This window comes from Anguilla anguilla, chromosome 2 (genome assembly GCF_013347855.1).
Source record: "Anguilla anguilla isolate fAngAng1 chromosome 2, fAngAng1.pri, whole genome shotgun sequence".
NCBI lineage: Eukaryota > Metazoa > Chordata > Actinopteri > Anguilliformes > Anguillidae > Anguilla > Anguilla anguilla.
In genome coordinates, this window is record NC_049202.1 from 45857261 (window position 1) to 45877754 (window position 20494).

The 20494-nt window shown below is 41.1% G+C and overlaps 1 protein-coding gene across 4 annotated transcripts; it reads left to right on the plus strand.

Annotated features, from left to right (window-relative positions):
* The first annotated feature begins 5983 nt into the window (after positions 1-5983).
* Positions 5984-20244, plus strand: LOC118220675 (transcription factor MafK-like). Of its 4 annotated transcripts, XM_035404739.1 has the most exons (4): positions 5984-6154; positions 6919-7087; positions 15330-15403; positions 15613-20244. In XM_035404739.1, exons 3-4 carry the CDS (start codon positions 15359-15361, stop codon positions 16048-16050), a joined length of 483 nt encoding a protein of 160 aa, XP_035260630.1. In that variant the 5' UTR covers positions 5984-6154; positions 6919-7087; positions 15330-15358; the 3' UTR covers positions 16051-20244. The 4 variants fall into 4 exon arrangements, with proteins under 4 accessions (XP_035260630.1, XP_035260629.1, XP_035260628.1 ...); XM_035404738.1 differs by lacking the exon at positions 6919-7087; XM_035404737.1 differs by lacking the exons at positions 5984-6154; positions 6919-7087 and adding an exon at positions 10276-12373.
* The last annotated feature ends 250 nt before the right edge of the window (positions 20245-20494 follow it).

The window sequence follows — 20494 nt, forward strand, 5'->3', positions numbered from 1 at the left end:
GATAGAAGTTTCTTAGTAAGGTGCTGGGCCACCTCGAGCCGCCAGGCTGCCTCGAGCTGCCAGCCCATAGATGTTCAAATGGGTTGTGATCTGGTGACTGCAAAGGTCATAGCATACACTGTCTGGCCAACAAAAAGTTGCACACTCTAATATTTCATTGGACCACCTTTAGCTTTGATTACGGCGCGCATTCGTCGTGGCATTGTTTTGACAACCGTATGCAACGTCACAACATTTATTTCTGTCCAGAATTGCATTATCTTGTATTGATGACGGGAGAGTCGAACCACCCCGTAAAGCCTTCTCCAGCACATCCCAAAGAATTTCAATGGGGTTAAGGTCAGGACTCTGTGGTGGCCAATTCATGTGTGAAAATGTTTCCTCATGTTCCCAGAACCACTCTTTCACAATTTGAGCCCGATGAATCTTGGCATTGTCGTCCTGGAATATGCCCGTGCCATCAGGGAAGAAAAACTCCATTGATGGGATAACCTGATCATTCAGTACATTCAGGTACTCGGCTGACTTCATTTTATTGCCGCATAACATTGCTGAGCCTAGACCTGACCAATTGAAGCAACCCCAGATCATAACACTGCCTGCAGAGGCTTGTACAGTGGGCACTGTCCAAAAAAATCAAAATGGCGACTTTTTTTTTTTTGGCCAGGCAGTGTATGATTCATATCATTTTCATGCTCATCAAACCATTCAGTGACCCCTCATGCCCTATGGATCTGCATTGTCATCCTGGAAGAGACCACTCCCATCAGGATAGAAATCAAAATATAAAAGATAGTTTCATCATTGGATAAAAGTGATCATTCAGAATAACTTTGCATTGATTTGCAGTGACCCTTAACTCTAAGGGGACAAGTGTACCCAAACCATGTCAGGAAAATGCCCCTCACACCATAGCACTGCCACCAGACCCCCTCACTGTAGGGGTCAAGCATTCAGGCTTGTACCTTCTCTCGGTGTACCTGCCCACTTGTCAAGAATATGGTAAAGGATGACTCATCTAACCATATCACTTTCTTCCACATCTCTGTAGACTAACGCCTATGGGTTTTTTTTTTTTTTGCACTACTGAACTCTCAAATGTGTATTTGTCTTTGTAATGAGGGGTTTGTGCACTGCAGCTCTACGATAATGTCCCTCTCTATGTTGTTTTCGACGGACTGTTCTAATAGGCGTACACTCTATACACACTTTGTTTCAGATCCCCAAAATTGCCTGCGTCTCATGTCCTCTTTAAGCATACATCTTGGAAAAGAGGAAGTAAAGACATTTTACAAACTATACTGTATATTCATCAAGGACAACAACATTAAATACGTGATTTTTCCCACATGATCTCCTCATGAATAGGCTACTTGGTAGCTGAGTTTCAAATAATATTCTTATATAACATTAAAATTATTTATAGCTCTAAAAGCTAAAGATACTAAAAATAGTTAAAACGATTATGTCACATTATTTTTAAAAAACTACGACAAAGCGCATTGTAGTTATCGCAATTTCCACATACATTCTCTCACAAAAACGACAAAGAAAACGTTTCATTTACATCCTGAACTTCCTTGATGCTTCTCACTAATAATTAAATTTGTAATTTTAGTTTGAGTCTATACAGGTGTATACATTTGAGCTTAGATTCTATTTTAAGGACAAAGGTTGTCTTATAGTGATGTCCCCACCTCCAAAGCAAGGACCACTATATCACTTCGCGCAGTTAAGATATTCAGAATAACTGGCCATTTTACAAACGTGGCCACCTCAAAACTGAGCTCATCAATTTGAGCTAGGTTGCTAAATGGGGTGGGTTTGCTCGTAGCAAATCACAGCTTAGTTAGAAATAACTTTTACTCCGAAGCACATTCTGACATTTCGCGAGAAGGCTTCGCAGATGAGACAAACCAGTGGAGGTCGCTGGTGAGCGATGATGACGGCCGATCTCGTCCGAATGAACCCCCGCCCCATTCATGACAAAAGCTACACCAGATTGACTCCAAATAGTAGGTAGAGACAAGGTAATGTTTTTATACCAGACTGTGGGACACATCCACACATGGAAAAGTGACTTCACACGATGAGCAAATCAGTGGCCCCCTAGTAAGCCACCCATAAACAGTTTAATGATAAACCTGTCAACTGTATTATTCCCATTTGACCTCTACATTCTTCCAGATTCATGCCTTTTAGTCAGTGGCCATGCATGTTATTCAGTATGATTCAAGGTAAACTCCAGGACACTAAATATTAGTCTAGTTATTCTACTTATTAGTAATGCTACTGAGAAAACAAAAATGACGGACTCATTGAATCAACAAAACACTTTTAACCACTGAAATCTCTCCTACCTTAAAATTCACAAGAGATCCACAGGGGTTGCAATAGTATACTCCCAGATATGTAAGAGTTAAAACTGATTATGAATAATTCACTTGTATACATATTAATTGCAATACAAAATAAATCAACAAATCTCAAAATAATTGCATGCATAACTGAACAGGGCACTGAGGAATTGGGTTTTGCTTTTAGCAGGTTTGTAGCTTATGTCAATATGCAAACATGACAGCATGTACTGTAATAATTTACCTCACATGTGACAGATCATTTAGATGTTCTAGATCTGCTCACACTGGTTGTCACTGTCAGGGTAGTGGGGGGTAGGACCCAAACGCGGAGTCAAAAAAACACTAAATCCACAGAGTAAACGCTAAACCAAGAGTTGCTTTTAATCAGAACAAAAACCAAGGGAACAAAAACGAAGCCGCGCAGGCCAAGTCAAAAAGGACAAAGTTCTTAAAGCGCGAAAACAGAGGAAGAGCAGAAATTCCAAAAAACAAAGCAAAAACAGAACACGGGCAGGGAGGATAACACTCACGGCAAAGACACTGAGTAACAAGAACGAGCACAAGCTGAAACACAATCCAAAACGCACACAAGGAACAAACAACCAACAAGGATCCAGCACCTGAGTCAGGGAGAAGGGAACTTAAATAGACACGACACTGACGAGACACAGGAGGGCACAGTGAACAATCAGGCCACAGAGAGGGAAGGGAAAACGAGACAACCAAAAAACAATAATTGAACAATTGAAAACAATAATACAATTAAACAGGGGGAGCAGGACACAAAACAGAAGTGCTGCCATCTGGTGGCCCAACAAGGAAAGACAGAGGGAAAACACAGAACCATGACAGTCACAGCTCTTTGTCACTTCATGTAATCATACATTACAGTGTACATTAGTTCTGGCTCATTGTCTGCTTGGGCTCAGATGTTTTCACTTCATTGGTAAAGGTCTATAGATGTGTGCAAAATATTTTCATCGCCCTAGGCCCTAGGCTGATGGCCACCAAATACATATTTCACATGTCAATAACTTTTCATGCTACTCACTCATTCACTTCAGGCACATTCATTGAGCATGAACTTTACTTGTGCAAATGTCTAATGTGGTTACAAAACATTATTGTTCTGCAGCTTTTTCACAACAATCTTCAGCAAAAGATGCTCTTTTAAAAATATTATTAACCCCTCCCCCCCAAACCAATTTTTTTCCTCATAAACTTGGAATTACCATAGATGAAGGCCTCTACACAATAAATGTATATAAAATGTTTTTATGTGATATGAGAAGATATCTTGTATAGCACAGTACTTCAGTCTACCTTAAAACAGCTGATGGTCTAAATCTGTGACTGATTAAGGGTAGTAATCACCTGCTGGTGATTTTAATTTCTTTAAAGCCGGTGTGTAAGGACTAGGAAGGAGGCCATTTTGTCAGAAATAGGGTTAGGTTTCTTCTTCTATGAAAAAAAAACATTTGTATATTTAAAGGAATGCCTTTTTGCAATATTCCATAACTCAGATGGTTTTAAATGATTCCATATGGCAAAGTGGTGGCCTGCTTTGTCACAGCCAGGGAATTTTCTGCATGACTGACCACACTGTATTGCATGAGGGCAAGCATCATTCAAAAGAGAGTGGTGTCTCTCACGTATAGCCTGTTGGTCCCTGAAGGAAACACTGAAAACTCTAAAACCCACCCTACCCTTTGTAGAATGAGGCCAAATGCAACCCATAACTTCAGACTCCTAACTCAGGGGGGAAACACTTTTTCACAGCACAATGTTTTCATACAGTATATAGCAGGTTTTTTCATGTGTACAAGATGTACTCAATAACTAAAAAATACTATCTATTTGAATTTTTTGCTTTATGAGTTCATAATAAAATCTCTCAGGTCCTCTTTTGATATTGGAACAAGAAGTTTATTTTGATTATCCTTAAAAATAGATCACAAATTGATTATTCTCTTTAAAATGTTAAATTGTCATCACATTTTCATAATGCATTAAGCTGTTCAAAATATTCGTTCCCTCTGGTCCTTTTACAAATCTTTCTGTTTACTTAAATTATTATTGTTCTTCTGTTGATTATGCTATATAACCATCTTATTGTATATTTATGTTAATTTAAGTCTTTTTTGTTCTGTTCATTCTTTTGCACAATGGAATTAATGTTATTCCTGTAAGATGTTCGCCAATTTTGTCATTTTGCCATGGTGTGATACTGATAATATTGCTAGAATGAGAACTCACGCATTCAATAAATGTATCTTTTTTGAGCCCAGTTGTATCACAGGCTGAGCGAGTTCCCATGGGATAGATAATTCATATAAAATTCAATTACCCTCATGGTAAAGTATGCAAAGGGTAGGAGGAACACACACATGAGTTTGCACATAAATATCTTGTACTGTATACCTTCCACAAGATATAAACTGGAATCATTAAATATGTTAGACTGTCGTTTATCTTGATTATTTGTTACATAATTATTAATGATTATGCATTTGAATTTACAAGGTGGCATGGTGGCACAGTGAAAGTTTGAATCCTGACTGAGGTTCTTTGTGTGCGTTTGCACCTTCTCCCTGTGAGCATGTGGGTTTCCTCTGGGTACTAGATAGAAGGATGGACATAAATATACAGTATATGAATAAAATGCATTCATATCAGATGCATGTAGCACTGATGCAACAGGTAGCTAGCTTACGGTGATAACCCGGTCTTACCTTGTGGTGCATTGGTGGTACAATGGAAGACATGCAGCTGAAGTACTGATGAAAAGCCAGAGCCATTAAAGAGGATCCTCTGTGTCATTAGATACAAACAGGATGATTCCTATCTACAAAAAATTTAACCTGTATACACACTATTTGTGAATTTGTATATTACGGCATATATTACGGCTTGGGTCCATCTCCTGACTGAACTAAACCGAAGCCTGTTTACGTCAATCAAATACTTTCTATCTACGGAGCTCAGCTGACACCATTTATATCAATTGAAGCAATTGCAGTCAAACGTACTGTAGTTTGCAGAAACACTGAAATAAATAAGAAAATGTCTTCATGCGCAAACTTCATACATGGATTCAAGTCCTCATATAGGAAAGAGTATTTGTACAGGCATAAGAGCTCGGTAATCTTTCAATAACTTGGCATTTAAGAATCAAATCACTGGAAGAAGCTGAGCGTCAGTTCGATCTCCTTTGGTTTGATTTGGCATACGAGGATGGCGTTGAGACATGAAACAACGCATTGTATTTTAACGGATTAGGAATACTGGCACCCCCAAACCTGCTGTATCATCTTTAAACTGTGATTCGTATGGATCCAGAGTTCATATAAACACTGGATTACAATAACTTCGTTGACATAGGCTAAATTTGAAATATGCTTATCTTAGCTGATAATAAACATACAATATTATTATATTTAAAAGCTTGTATTCATGAACAAACATGGATCGTTTTAACTCTCAGAAAGCATTAAGCAGCTGCTCCTTTATTACCCCATTCTATTTCTGGCTTCCTCTAGTTTCCCGCCTGGATGACGTCAGTACAAAGTTATTTTCATGAATGGAAGGGGCGGTCGCCAGAATTGGTGACGTAAGTGCTTGCGGAAACATAGAGTGGAATGTTGATACATTGTTGTTGTTTTGTAGTTTGGAATTGGGATACATGTCGGTTCGACTGCTGGGAGCTTTCCTCTGGTTGATATAAACTACATCACGCCGTAGTCGACAACAACAAGAGATTTTTGAAGTCTCTAATTAAACAACCACGTCCCAAGGTAAGATTTCAATTAATTTAAAAAAAGAAACAGTTTTTAAATTCCTCCTTAAATTTCTGGTGTTAGGGTGTTGAGCAGAAGTAGGCTATCTACAAAAAGTCGCCAACCTGCGTAGCGCATGGAATTATGGAATTTAAAATTTTAACTGAATCAAAAACAGTTACACATCCACTAGTCTGAAATGATATGATCGCGTAAAAAGTTATTTCGTGTTGTAAACATTTCATTGCGACATTACTCAATACTCATGAACACGTGTTCGCAATAAGGCGAGATATGATGATAACCGTTTTTTCTTAGCTTTTAGTTGTTGAAAAGGCAAAATTATTGTGACATGATGTTCAAATTGACACGTTTATTCCAATTCTTCCTCATTATTTTTGTTTACGTGAGTGCAGGCTAATTCGGGGTAGTTCGTCAAGTATTTTTCAGATTGGATGGATGATAGTTACTTTCCAGTGATTGGCGTAAATACTTGGTGAATTTTTTTGAATATTTACAACTTTTAAGTAACATACCGTAGGCCTATTTGCGGTAAGTTTCTGATTTTTTTTTTTCTGTTAGAAAACAATACGTGCCCTGCTTTTTGTAATTTTAGTACAATGGTTATGGTAATGTATGCGAGTAGACCACCCAAACGAAGGCTGGAAGGAGTCGGCTGTAGGAGAATGAAACATGACGCATTCTGTACAGATCCCATGGCGAAACCCCTAGTGTAGTACACTTTCTCAGATCAAAAAGCCCTCGTTTGTTTTGCATTTTAGAGCGATCTCGGAGCAAGGAGGCGTGGTATCCGTAGCCTACTTCATAGAGAAGAATGATCGCATCGAAGAAGCAACTGGGCGAAAACACGCCTGGAACGGAGGAAAGATGACGAACACAGTAGCTTTCTGACGTGCATGAAATAACTGTTATAAAGCTGTAAAAATACTGGTGATTAACAAAATTGTCCATTTATTGTGTTCGCTATGTCGTGTTGTGCTTGTGCAATTCACGTTTTCATATCATCCGTACACATGTAGCCTGTCACACGATTTCGCATGAATGATTATCTTGCGAAGTACCTTTTTGACAGACGACTAGGCATGGAATATTGTCATGGGCATACGGACATTCATACATACAAAAACATTCAGTGAATAATCTGGAATGCGTTCTTTCCTATCTTGTATGTAAATAATGATGAACTAGACAAATTGTCAGACGCCTATTGCTATTTCTCTTGAAATTGACAGGTTACTGCTGTGGTTGAATTTAGGGCAATGGAAAACATTTCCATTTTCAAAACAAAAACGGTATTTCGTTAATCATGCGAAATGATAATACTCAAGAGTCGCCGCACATAGTCCTGTGTCTGTCTAGATGTCTGTCTTCTGATTGAGGGAATGCTTTATGTTAGGCCTTTTAAATTAGCCGTAGCTGTACTACTGTTTCCAAACTGCAGAATAGGCAAAATGCTTATGATATAGACTAACCTCTCACTGCCTGATCAGCAATAAACCAGAGCGATGGCTAGTCAGTGAATTACAAATGATTTAAGAGATTGTTATAATTAAACACTTGGTTGTGGGCTGGATTGTAGGGAACCTGTTTTATTATTATTATTATATTATTATTATTATTATTATTATTATTATGTAAAATGGTATATTAGGCACTATGTTAAATCCCACTTGTTACTGGCGTGCATTTAAGGGAATCACTCCATTTAGCAGAAAATAGTTGATTCTGGCTGGAATTTTATTCGGCTTTAAGCAAGGAACTACACCCTGTTATTTAGGAAAGGTGAGTCATTACTGGATATTATGATTCATTTCCCCTCTGGCAGATAACAGAACTATCATTAGTTATTCAATTTAAAAGGATAAAGGCACAAATGAGCAAGTAGAGGTGCCATCTTAAATAGCCAAAAATGAATGAAAATGTGCATCCTGACGGCAATTTAGAGACCTGTATGGTTTGGAACCCTACACTGGGTGGAGTCTATAGATAGAGCTTTCCCTTGCTAGTCGGATAAAATGTGAAAGTGCATAGGGATGGTGTGCAAGCTGTTGTCATGTCATGTAGGCTATTCAGTCTGTCCGTTAAACTGTCTGTGACATTTTTTAGTTTATTGCATAAATACAGACGGACTGAAGTCTCAGTGCTGATCCTCCCCAGAAGCTTTTCCACTGTGAAAAGTGCAAGACATTTTTGGCAGAGTACGGGTGGAACTTAGTCTGCTCATAAACGCGTAGACATTCATCATCACTACTGCAAGTGTGAGAAGGAACTCAAAAAATGTTTGTTGGCTGTGTATCAGACAAATCTTCTACTCAGTAACCGTTTGTAATATGGAGTAACAACAACTTTAATTCACATGTGGGGAAACTAATTAAACCTGAGGTCAATGGCATACCCACTATATTACTTTAAAAAAAGTTAAACTGCACCAGAAACCAAATATTTTAATATTCTGTAAGTGGACAGAGTTTGGATTCCACTGTTGGTGATTTTGGGCGAGAGAAAGTAATTTCCTGTTTTGGTACTGACTACTGTCTTTGGCTGAAGATCAAGTCCTTAGATGGTCCTTCTTGACCTTTGCTGTCATGGAAAATTCTGGGGAAAACACAGAAACAGGTCGCTGTCATTGAAAAGCTATGGACTGGGTTAGGTTGGTGAAGAGTTGTCTTTTTTCCACACGTTGTGTGAGCATCATGTGGCCACAGCAAAAAGACCCTGAGTCACTTGGTGTGAGATGACTTCCCTCTTTGGGTGGTGGTGTTGCCCCCGTTTGTGTGTGCTCTGTCATAAACAGAGAGGAATTTGTTCAGTGCCTTATCATATTCTGCACTGGTTCAGTAACCAAAGTACTGTGTAGGAGGGCCACAAACGTCAGAGTCTTTCATTTGTCTATGCGCTTGAGTCATTGTTCTTTCAGGGTTTTTCTCAAAAATAAGTACGACTCTCTTCCTCGAGCTGTCAAAAAAGGAAGAGAATCTTTCCTTCAAGTACAGTATACCACATTTTTAATGGTCTGAATATGCGCATGTTGAAAAATGATGTATGAGAAGTATGATACTAGTATTCAGATGACAGTACTGGTTTCCTACCTCTTCTCTAAATTCACAATGGTCAGTAGTATTGGTTTGTGTGTCCATATTGTCAGGAAGTCATCATAACTATTGTGGTTTTACAGAGATGAATAAATATTTTCAAATCAGCTTTGAAACAACCAATTTGGACACCACAATTATGAATATTAGGTTTTATTCATATCTGGAAAATTCCTGAGCAAAGCCTGAAATGTTTAATTTAAGTTTAAGCATTACCTAGGTAGTCCAACAAATGATTGAAAATGAACTGGAGTGGTTTTTCTAACCAGTTTCTGGGTGAATAGTTGTCAAAATATTTGCATATTTGTAACCCTGTGGCTGACAGAAGCATGTCCTAGAATGTGGGATTATACTGTTTGCACCTTTCCATTTTCTCTAAGTAAGCTTGTGTAGTGCTGTGAGCTACTGCAGTCAATTTGCATCTTGGGCTTTCCCACTTCACCAAGGGACTTCCTGGAGTTGAGCGTAACAGCTTCACCACTTTGTGGTCAGAACAGTTTGGAGTAAATAAATGATTTGTCACTGACGTTTAGCAATCTGTGGTTATGAAGGATTCTCCAGAATTTTCATTGGGGCCTAGCTGACCGCTGATGTGTTTTCCATACCTGCTCTGCACCGGAGTGGAATTTTTGGGTCTAATGTAAAAACTGGGAATATTTGTCCCCGATCTGCAGATGCCTGAGATTCTTTACTATGCCAGCATTCCATGGTTGGAAAATTAATCCAAGCATAGGTTTTTCACTCCTCTTGCCAGCCACTAAGTTTGGGTGGCAATGCCAACCATTCTCACATATAGCTGGACCTTTCCTTCTGTCCGCTTAAGCAACAGGATTGTCCAGGAAACGTCAACTGAAAGGGTGTGCTCTCTTGCCTCTGGAACTTACTCCTACCATTAGCTGGTGTGACTCATAGCTCAGCAATGCCCACCCACCGCCCCCTCCCCCTACCTTGTGTAATATTTCAACATTTGCACAGTGTGGAGAGCTGCAAACCATGGAAAGGGCCTGTGTGCCTCCCCGTAAGGCTGGGTGAGCCACACAAAGTGCTTGGTGTATTTAAGGCATTTGCTTATGGGGGGACCTAGCTGTTGCATCAACACCACGGTTCAGTTCCTCAAATTAGATCATTTAACCATCAGCCAAGGTTGCCAAACAAGTCCCTTCTTAACGGTGAGGTATGCTTACTTACACACTCCAGATGCAGAGGCTGCAATTTAATTTCCCTGTGTAAGCTGTTTGTATTCACACCTGTCTTGACTGAGCCTATAGGCGAGTTTTGAATTCAAGCCTGTCACTGACTTACAAAAACAAGTCAGGATCACATTTCACAAGGTCCTGTTGTTCACCAATACCACTGGATGATGAAAGCCTGTTTTTGGTGCCATCCTTTGGCTGAAGAATGTTGGACCAATCCAGTCATATCAGTTTCACTCTGCTAATGACCGCAAAGCACCTCATGGCAGTTAACTTCAATAAGGTGATGAAAACGATACCTTAGCAAGTCTTGAGCTGCATTTGGCTACTGTATTTTTCTTTAAGGACATGGAGAGTCAAAGTTTCTTGATTTTTAAAGTCATGCTTACATTGAAAACATAATGAATAGTTATGAATATGAATAGTTAGCATAGTTTTCATTCAGTTTTAATTATTTTTTCCCGTTCATTAGATACGCTCCTCAAAGAATACCTTGTGAATACTCCAGAGAGATTCATATTTTTGCATAGTTGATAACGATGTTCCTGCTTCTGTGAATATTAAGCTGATTAGTGAAATTAAGGAAATTAGGCATTCACATCAAGCTACTATTTGTACATGAAATAAAGTAGGGATTTAAAAGGAGTTTACTTATTCTTTCCTGTTTAATTTGATTAATAAAATCTGGAAGTAAAAATGAATAATCAGGAGTTTAAGTGTGTTCTAGTTTCCTTCCCAGTTCTGACCTAGGTCCTGGAGTTTGTATAAGGATGTAACAGAACGGGGAATTCTTGAGAAAAATGCTGATAAGGATGTGCAATGAGTTAAGCAATGGAAAGTAATGCTGGGATTGGCTTTTTAAAGTACGTCAGCGCACAGAGAAATCTGTGATTATGGGATCCAAGTTCCAAACACTAATCTCGTAAATGCGCTTCTTTGTCCAATCGGATGTTCTCAAGCCGTTTAAGTTGCTTTTTCCCTCATATTTGAAGATCAAAAACAAACAAGTAAAAACAATCAACAAATGTTTAAATGAGTAGAGCAGGATTGCGATCAATATATTGGCATTTATAAGTAACAGCAAAGCACTGCGGTCTATTTAAAAAAAAGGCAGTTTAAGTGAAAGCGCTCTTTGATCAAAGAATGTTTCTCTCTGGAGTTTCCTTGCGGAGGTTAGCAGGGTCTGACTCACTGGAATGCTATGTCACATTGTTTGAGTTCGCAGCTATGCGGTCTGAGTGTGGGCGGAGCACCACTGGCCATTCTCAGACCTGCTTACACATGTTTTTCGGCGTAAGCGGCACTGTTTGAAGCAAATCTGCTCCTCTGCAAAGAAAGTTTCTCAAGCCAGGGTTTCATGCTTGAGTAAATATTGTGCGGCAAAATGGCAGCGGCATGGGTGTGCGTTTTCTTGCCGTCCCACCAATCTTTCGTTCTTGTGATTCTTATATTTGTCCCGTTCGGAGAAACTAGGCAGTAAAACGTTGTCAAGAGCCTGATGGATTGTGCTTTCGGGAGCACGTTATAAGCAACATTAATTGCTGGCATACATTGTTAAATCTGTGGAGTAAGTTCTCAGCAGTGTTGTGCTGTCAGTTGGTGACAGCACCATTATTCTCGGTCCCATTTAAAATGGCTGTAACTCAAACTCAGCCTGAGTTGGCAGGTACAGAGGTTCAGACATTTTATGAATTCCTGTGCAGTGTGATATGGCAGGCACAGTGTACAGTGACTTCAGCACGTCAGGAGAACAGTGCAGGGACATGGAAAATAAGAGTAAGGCTCTTATCACATTGCAGCAAGCCCCGAAGCCTGCTGCATTTTGTCATAGCTTCCCTGTGCAAGACCAGTGGGTTCCTGCACGACTAATTCCCTCAAGATGTACACGACCTGATACGATTGTGACACAGTCAGCGCCTCTCCCATGACTGGTAAACTGCTTTTATTCTCATCAGAATGTCTTTCTGTAGATACTGCTCTCCATGTACAACTTGGCTATGGCTGTAGAATGTTGATGGTCTATAATCAGAATCATACAGTCAGCTAAACTGAAGGCTACAGTCAGGTGTCTAGCAGTACCCCCTGGGATACTGGTCTTAACCCCATTCTTGCTTCTCAGCAGTGCTGTTCAGTGATCAGGACTCAAAACACTGTATTGTTTTACGTGAGCAAGGCAGCTTCCTTATGTTTATGGTTTTGAGGCAGATTTGATGGTCAATTTTTTATGGTTTTGTGGCAGATTCTATGTTGTGCACAGATCCTAATTCCATACCTTTCCTGGAAACCATTGGCAGGAGTACGTTTTTACAGTGAAAAATGTCCTCCTCCCATTAGTGTGTGTTAAGTGTGAGCTGTCACCCCTCAACCCATGGAAAAGTACGGCTGTCTATTTTGTGTACAGTGATTAATGTGGCTTTGTGGTTCTCGTCTGTGCACCGCCCCCCTTTGTGGCTTTTCTCGTTGCTCTGCTCTCTTGACGTTTTGTCCCCTCGCACCTCAAAACGTATGACAGCAAAAATTGGGAAACCAGCGTTTTCTGTGTTTATTTTTATTCATTTTCAGTAGGGCTGGGGGGGGTGGGGGTGGGGGACAAAGCATTATTCCAGGCCTTTCCTTTTTTCGCGGAAAGGAAAACTCCCCCATTGCATTTACAGCGGAGGCCCTTTCTCTCACGGACGCCGCTGCATTGCCTGGAAAGAGACGGAGGGTCCTGCCGTGACGCAACACTCACAGCGCCAGGCCAAGCTGCTGTCAGGGCATTTATCCTCATCTGCCTCAGTTACAGCAGTGACTTAATGGGCCGACCACGCGAGGCTTGACGTAGCTATCCCAGGCCTTTCCTTTTTTCCCAGAAAGAGAAATTCCCCCCTCGCCTCGAAAGTCCCCAGAGCGCTCGCAACTGGGCTCCCAAAGCAGTCCAGACTGTTTCCAGTGGACCAGAACCTCTGAACGGGGCAGTCTCCTGGGGGTTTGTGGGGGGAGGGGGGGGGGGGGGGGGGAGTGGCTACATGTAGCACTGCTGCTTACAATCACAGTCCGTGCGTGTTTGAGGCCCAATCAGCATCAATTATCCTGTCTTGAGACAGACAATAGGGCATGAATAAGCTGCTGTACGGCAGCCTCTGGTTAGGGCTAACAAACGCAAACCAGATGGATGGCTTGAAACCTGAGAGAAAGTCAGTTACGCAGCGATGTGTAAACACACCACTCTTCCTCCCTCGTGTGACTAGGTTACAGTGGAATCCCAATATATGAGAAATCCAACCAGAATGGTTAACCAGCAGCAAAGATCAAATGGTTCATTTGAGATTGCACCTATATTGGGAATGTCAGGAAATGTACTGGCAATACTGGAATTCCCAAAAGAACGACACTGAACCCACCCACATGTTGGCAACTTCCCTTTTTTTGCTTTCTGCTTTTTAAAAAAAATGTTTTAAAGCTGGGCTTAAAAGACTACATAAGGAGAAATGCAGAACCCGATGTCGACCCACTTTGCACTTCTACGCAAAGTGTTTAGCTGGCGGAACTGCCTGTCAGAGCGCAGGGCTAAATATAACCGGCAGAGTTAAATAAGGAAATGGAAAACAGTGCAGGAAAGCCCTGTGTAAGAGGATCTGGCTTACAGGGCCCAGTTTTAAACCTGATAAAGAGCATTGTCTGAAGGCAAAAATACAACAGTGACTGTGTAGGGGAAACTATTCCACTCTGACTCTCTCTCTCCTCGAGTGTTCCACGTTGCTTGCAAGTGCAGTGTCACCCTCCAATTTTATCCAGTTTTTACCTTTAACTTTAAAAACGGTACATTTTAATTAATTCAAATTGTTTTTTTTTGTTGTTTAAACTTTTAAAATGTTTCTAATGCAATAATTTTGTCCTGAATATTTTGTCACCAAGCCCACGACTTGTACAGTGTACCTTGGCTGCTTGATGCCGATGACTCCCTGTATAACCCCAGTCATACTTACTGTTTCAGTGGGGAAATGGATGATTGATCTGAACCATTTACACACGTGTTAAAAGTGAATATGGATCAGGTCTGACAAACAGATTAGATAAATCGATACCTCATTTTACTACAAGCTATCGACAGACATCTTTACACATCTAGGTCATGTTATCGAAGGCTTTTTTTTGGGTTTGTCAACAGCGCCAAGCAAAGATTTGGCACGTTTGCTTGTAGTGTGGTCTGTTGCAGATCTCTTCAGAGCAGACCTCCTGCTGGTACTTATGCCCTGCTGGATAACTACGTGATAGTCAGAACGGCCAAAGGCTGGTAATGTGTACCATGTGTGTGGCCATGTTATGAATGCTTGTTTACTGATTGGCTGTTCATGTGACGTGCTCTCCTACTCACCCTCGCCCGGTGGCCTAGGGTCTGCCGCCTGGCGTTTCTATGGCAGTGGCCTTAGACGAAGCTCGGGTGGAATTCTCAGACTGACAGCGGGGGAGTGGGTTTGAAATGGGGCCTGGAGGATGGCTTGGCAGTTCAAAGTCAGCGCAGACGGTGTTGACACCGGCCAGTCTAGAAAGCGTAAGCTTGCCCGTGCAGGGGAATTTCTAGGAAGCTGAATTTGTAAAAATAGAGCAGGGATGATCCCTCGAGAGACCAGACGGTGCGTCAGTCTAGGTAGCGTCGAGACGACCTGCTTTCACACAGCCACACTCCAATGAACTACACTTTGAGAGCAGGCAGTGGTAAACACAACAGGCGGTGGCTGCGTGGTGTATTCACATGGTGTGTGACTGCTGACCTCTGCTGGCAGCTACCTGTTATTCCACCCGTATCTCAATGAATCCCTCTGAATCTGATTGGCACAGGACGCTTGTTGGTTTATTAAGTGCGCGCAAATTTCATAACATCATTTCTCTTATTTTCTTTTCCAGTAACCTTTCTGAGGGATCCAGCTGAATGCATGCAGGGTATGACGACTAATTTTAAAGCAAGCAAAGCTTTAAAGGTAAGTGCACTGCAGATCAATGGCACATAGCCGTATACTAATCAGGTGAAAATTAACTGTATTATTTTTCCTATGATCAGAGCATCCCCATTCGGCATAAAAAAACATTCATTTTGACAAGCGTGGCTTTGTGGGAAGTTTCTCTGCACTTGAGGGAAGGCTGGTCTGAATGTAATCCTGACGCGCTGTTTTTGTTCTCTGGCTCGCAGGTAAAGAAGGAGGTGGGGGAGAATGCCCCGGCCCTCAGCGACGACGAGCTGGTGGCCATGTCGGTGCGCGAGCTCAACCAGCACCTCCGGGGGCTGACCAAGGAGGACGTGGTGCGGCTGAAGCAGCGGCGGCGGACCCTGAAGAACCGCGGCTACGCGGCCAGCTGCCGCATCAAGCGCGTGACCCAGAAGGAGGAGCTGGAGCGCCAGAAGACGGAGCTCCAGAGGGAGGTGGACAAGCTGGCCCGGGAGAACGCCAGCATGCGGCTGGAGCTGGACGCCCTGAGGGCCAAGTACGAGGCCCTGCAGTGCTTCGCCCGGACCGTCGCCCGCGGCCCGCTCGCCTCCGGGAAGGTGGCCACCACCAGCGTCATCACCATCGTCAAGTCGACCAATCACAACGCGGGCCCCGCCCCTTTCTCCGCCACCCCCTCCTAATGCTCACGGGGCAGGACTCGCCGCAAGCAAGGCAGGGTCGCCCCCTGGCCAGACCCGCCCCGCGCTGAGAAGGAGCTCAGCTGATGGGAGTTGCGCTGGGGGGGCACCCCTATCCTACAGTTCCACGCCGAGGCTGATTCTGCCATGACCTAAGCTCACTGTCACCTCTCTACTTTACACTGTCTGTGTACTGTGCAAAAAGAAAAAGAAAAAAAAAACCCAGCACCGGCAGGGCAGGCTGTTCCCATATAAAGGGACTTTTACAGAGTAAAGCACTTACTGAAGTGTGAACGAGTACTTCATACGATCTGAGGCAACAGCACTAGTCTGAGACAGGTCTGATGCTTGTAGTATCTAAACTTTATGTCAGATATGAAAACGTATGCTATAGTTATGATAATGGCAAAACAATAGTTATTATAAGAAAACTAGAGACAATAATGCTTTTGACGATAATCAGCACAATGCTATTGTGAAAATCTGCAGTTAAGTTGCTTTTTTGTTAAATGCAGCACCCCATGCTGACATGGCTATGTGCTACACACAGAAAAGCGTACTTTCAGAGATGGCAATCTAAGCTGAGAAGAACCAACGGGCACCGCAGGGCTGTCATTGTGAGGGATGTGGTATGCTGATGTCTATAGCGCTCATTAGAATAGAAGTAAATGTACAGGAAAACAAGCCAGCTCTCTGGCTAATTAACAATAATAAATGCTAATCATGAATGGCACTTAACGGATTACTGTCAATCACAGTATACAAGAGCACTTGTTTTTTTTTTGTTTTTTTTTTAAGTATGAAATTGTGAAACTATAGGCTGCCTTAGGCACCTTGGTGAGATTTTAGAGCTATCTGTCCTGTATGAAGCTAATAGCATTCAATGTGGTTTATTTTTATAACATAACATGGTTTAAATTTTTGATGCGGTTTACAATAATGTGAGGGGAACTAGCTTTTATATGGTCTTTATAGATGTTTTCCATTCTGAACTCGCACTACCAACGCCGTTCTTTGTGGAAGGTAATCCATATTGGATATAGAGATAATGGGAACCATCAACAATTACATGCAGTCTGACTGTTTCCTGTATATTACAGATTTAAATGACTTTGTTTTGTTTTAACATAAAAGAAGATTGGAACAAGTTCATAACTGCAGCTTTTAGCCCATTTTGTGGAAAATTCCGTCCTCAGGAAACCATTCCCAGTGCTCGGTCACCAGGAAGTGCCACTGCCGGTGTTGGTTAAGTTCATACAGCATGTTGTATGGTCATAATATAATACTTTGACACGAACATTAGGGTAAAAAGAACCTCCGCACGTTAACTTCCCCAGAACATAAAATGGAAAGATAGCATGGTATTTAGTTGTTGCACACAACTAATAAATTGAATACTCAAGATTTTAATCCTGATGCTGTTTTTCAGAGATTATTTCATTATGGAACACACCATTGGCATTAGGAATATTGTTAATAAAGCACAAACTTCAGAAAGCCACAAATCCAACAGGTATGCTGCATTCTGAAGGTAGTGAGCTCAGACTGCTCACCAGACTTGGCACACACCTTAAACCCAGGTGTTGAACTGCATGTGTCACATGATTTACTGATGTGCTGTGACATCAGTCCAGAGAAGTGGAAGTTATCTTGTGTTGGGGTTCTTTCTTACCTGGTGGACACGACTCTAACCCCCTCCCCCCCCTCCCCAACTGCTAAACCCTGCTGTAGAGTATGGGCTTGTGGGGGGTGAAGACTTTGCTGCTGTTTGGCCCTCTGCGTTACTAAGCAAGGCCATTGCTGTGCTCTTTTATCATTGTCGTTTTGTGTTTTCATATACATGTCCTATGCATTATTATTTCAGTATATATTGTGCTCTATATTTTCAGGGTGTGAAATGGAGGGGTATAATCCTGTTATCACCTCCCCTACTAAGTACATTAGCAGAAATGTCACTATGTCACAGAGTCCTTTTAGCAGTAGTGTCTTTCGTATGTATATCACCAGTGTGTTTACTTCCTCCATTGTGCTGAGGGTATAAGTTCATTGTAGCCCATTGAAGCCTTGCAAATACAGCTAATAAATCCACCTATCCTGCTAAAAATGAGCATTTACAGTTAATGGAAACCATTGGAAATGACTTAATGGCTAAAGATAAATAAATATGAACCATTTTGCTCAGTTCACTCAGTTTTCAGTTTTTTATTTATTCTTTTTTTTTTTTTTTTTTTTTTACAAAAAGGAGGCCAATTATGATCACATGGCTAGATTAGGAGAAAGGTTATCTTCATTTGGACGCTGTCCGTAAAGGGTGACGTATCACCGTGTTATGGACTGATGGCAGCTGTGGCCCTTTCTTACATCCGTGATCAGACACCCAGCCAGCTCAGGGCAACACAAGCAAAGCAAGTGACTGACAGTCTTTTTGGGAGCGTCTGTAACAGAGCCAACAACTACAAGGCCTCTTCTTTTCTTCCCATGGCTGTTTAAGGCTGTTGTTGGCATCTCGGGTTTCTTGCTTCCTTTTCAGAGCAGGAAAGCAAATCTGGCACAGACATAAAAGCTCAGTCGTCTCTAGACTGTTGCAGAAAGAACCTGACCCTTCATCCGAGATTAAGCATTGGTTTTTCTTTTCACTTTTTCATTATCCTTCTGAGGGATGGAATATGTCCTGTTTGAACAGCAAATCCTGTTTTTTTTTTTTTCAGAGTGGAAGCCCTTATATCAGTAGAGCATATTGCCACAGCCCTTGTGAACCTGTCACATTTGTAAGACTTTTTTATGTCGGTAGCAGTGATTCACAGCTTAGAATTCTCTGCAGCACACTCACCCTGTGTGCAGTGTGGATTTTGCTCCTCTTAGCAGCAGCGGGAAGAAAGAGAGGGCCCATTTATCACAACCATAAAATAAAAGAATGACAAAGTGTATCATCTTCCCTGCTCTATGCTGCCACCCAGTGGTATGCCTGAGGTAAAACAGCTGTGAGGAAATCTGCGTGAGGGCACTCGTCCCACTGTGCACACTGCATTGGTTCTATTAAAATGCCAGAATGTCAATAGTTCAAAACCAGCCAATCATAGGCAATGGTTTAGGACTAGAGAAAGTACTACAAAGTGAAGACCCGTCCAACTGAATAATTTTCATGCTGCTGTGTGCTCATCTTCAGGCCCCCAGATGTAAAGACTGAAAACTGTAGGGTAACTGTTCACATGGGAAGTACCTGAGAGGTGGTGTTGCTTTAACTTAAGTTCACATTGTTTAGTGCAGAGGAGTACAGGAACTGGAAACCAGAATGATGATGCTGGACAGGGTGGAGATGAAACGCCCTGGTTTATAAGTATATGTACTGTATCTTTGTGTTGTGTTCCCTCTGTAATTGTATGTTTAACGTGTAATTGGACAAAGCAATTGAGAAAGGATGACCCTACATCTATCTGCATTGTGTACCTTTTCATTTTTATACTGTGCTGTATGTGGCCTTTTAGAGTTAGAACTTAAATTATTCATTATCTGACATGTATCTATATATTTAAATTATACATTGTATATTTGCTCTGATATTTCTTCAAGCTATTTGCCATGAACGCACATACAAATTTGAACCCAGTTGTTCAATTTGGCGAATTACTTGCCTCTAAAAAGTATGCTGCTCTAAACTTTTACATGCATCTGAAAGCCTGCAAAAATGACCAGATATCCACATATGTCTACAAGATGAAAGTGAATGGTTTTGGGTAAAGAATCCCACAAACAGACTTCCAAACAGCTGAACAGTGTGTTCATTTGGAAAATAAAATTGTCCATACATGTGAAAAATCTAGATTGTCTATCTGAGTAGTTATTTGAAGTGTAGAAACTAGTGCTCCTCATTATAGCAGTTTGGTCAATGGTGACTAACTACAGTAACAAGACAAACTATTAATGAAGTAGACAAACGGTCAAGCTCTTAACCTGTTACTTCATTACTCTGTTCATATGTATTTGTACTCCGGTATTTATTTTGTTTATTTTAATTATATATAAATTATTGGATTGTACGTATTTACATTCATTATGGTTCATTAGTGACTGTACCCTCATGTACATGTACAAAATCATCTTCTGTTTTCCATGCTCTGACTAAGAATAAGGACCTAATTTATTACTATGTCTGCTGTGCCTGTTTTTGTACTTTTCAATAAATCAATTTTATCATGAGTCCGTCTGCAGCATGACATTTTTACTCCGTAGCACCATTTAAAGAAGACAGTAATAATATTTTAATTCTATTACAGTATAGGCTTGTTGTAAAAGTATAAGAGACTATCTGATGTACAGCATGATTTTTTTCTTCCTTTTAGTGATAGCTAAACATAAGTTTAGCACCCTCAGAACACCATCCTGAACTCTATACTAAAATCTGCATATCAAATTAATTCCTTGAATTGCTGTAGTCTGGATATTTTGA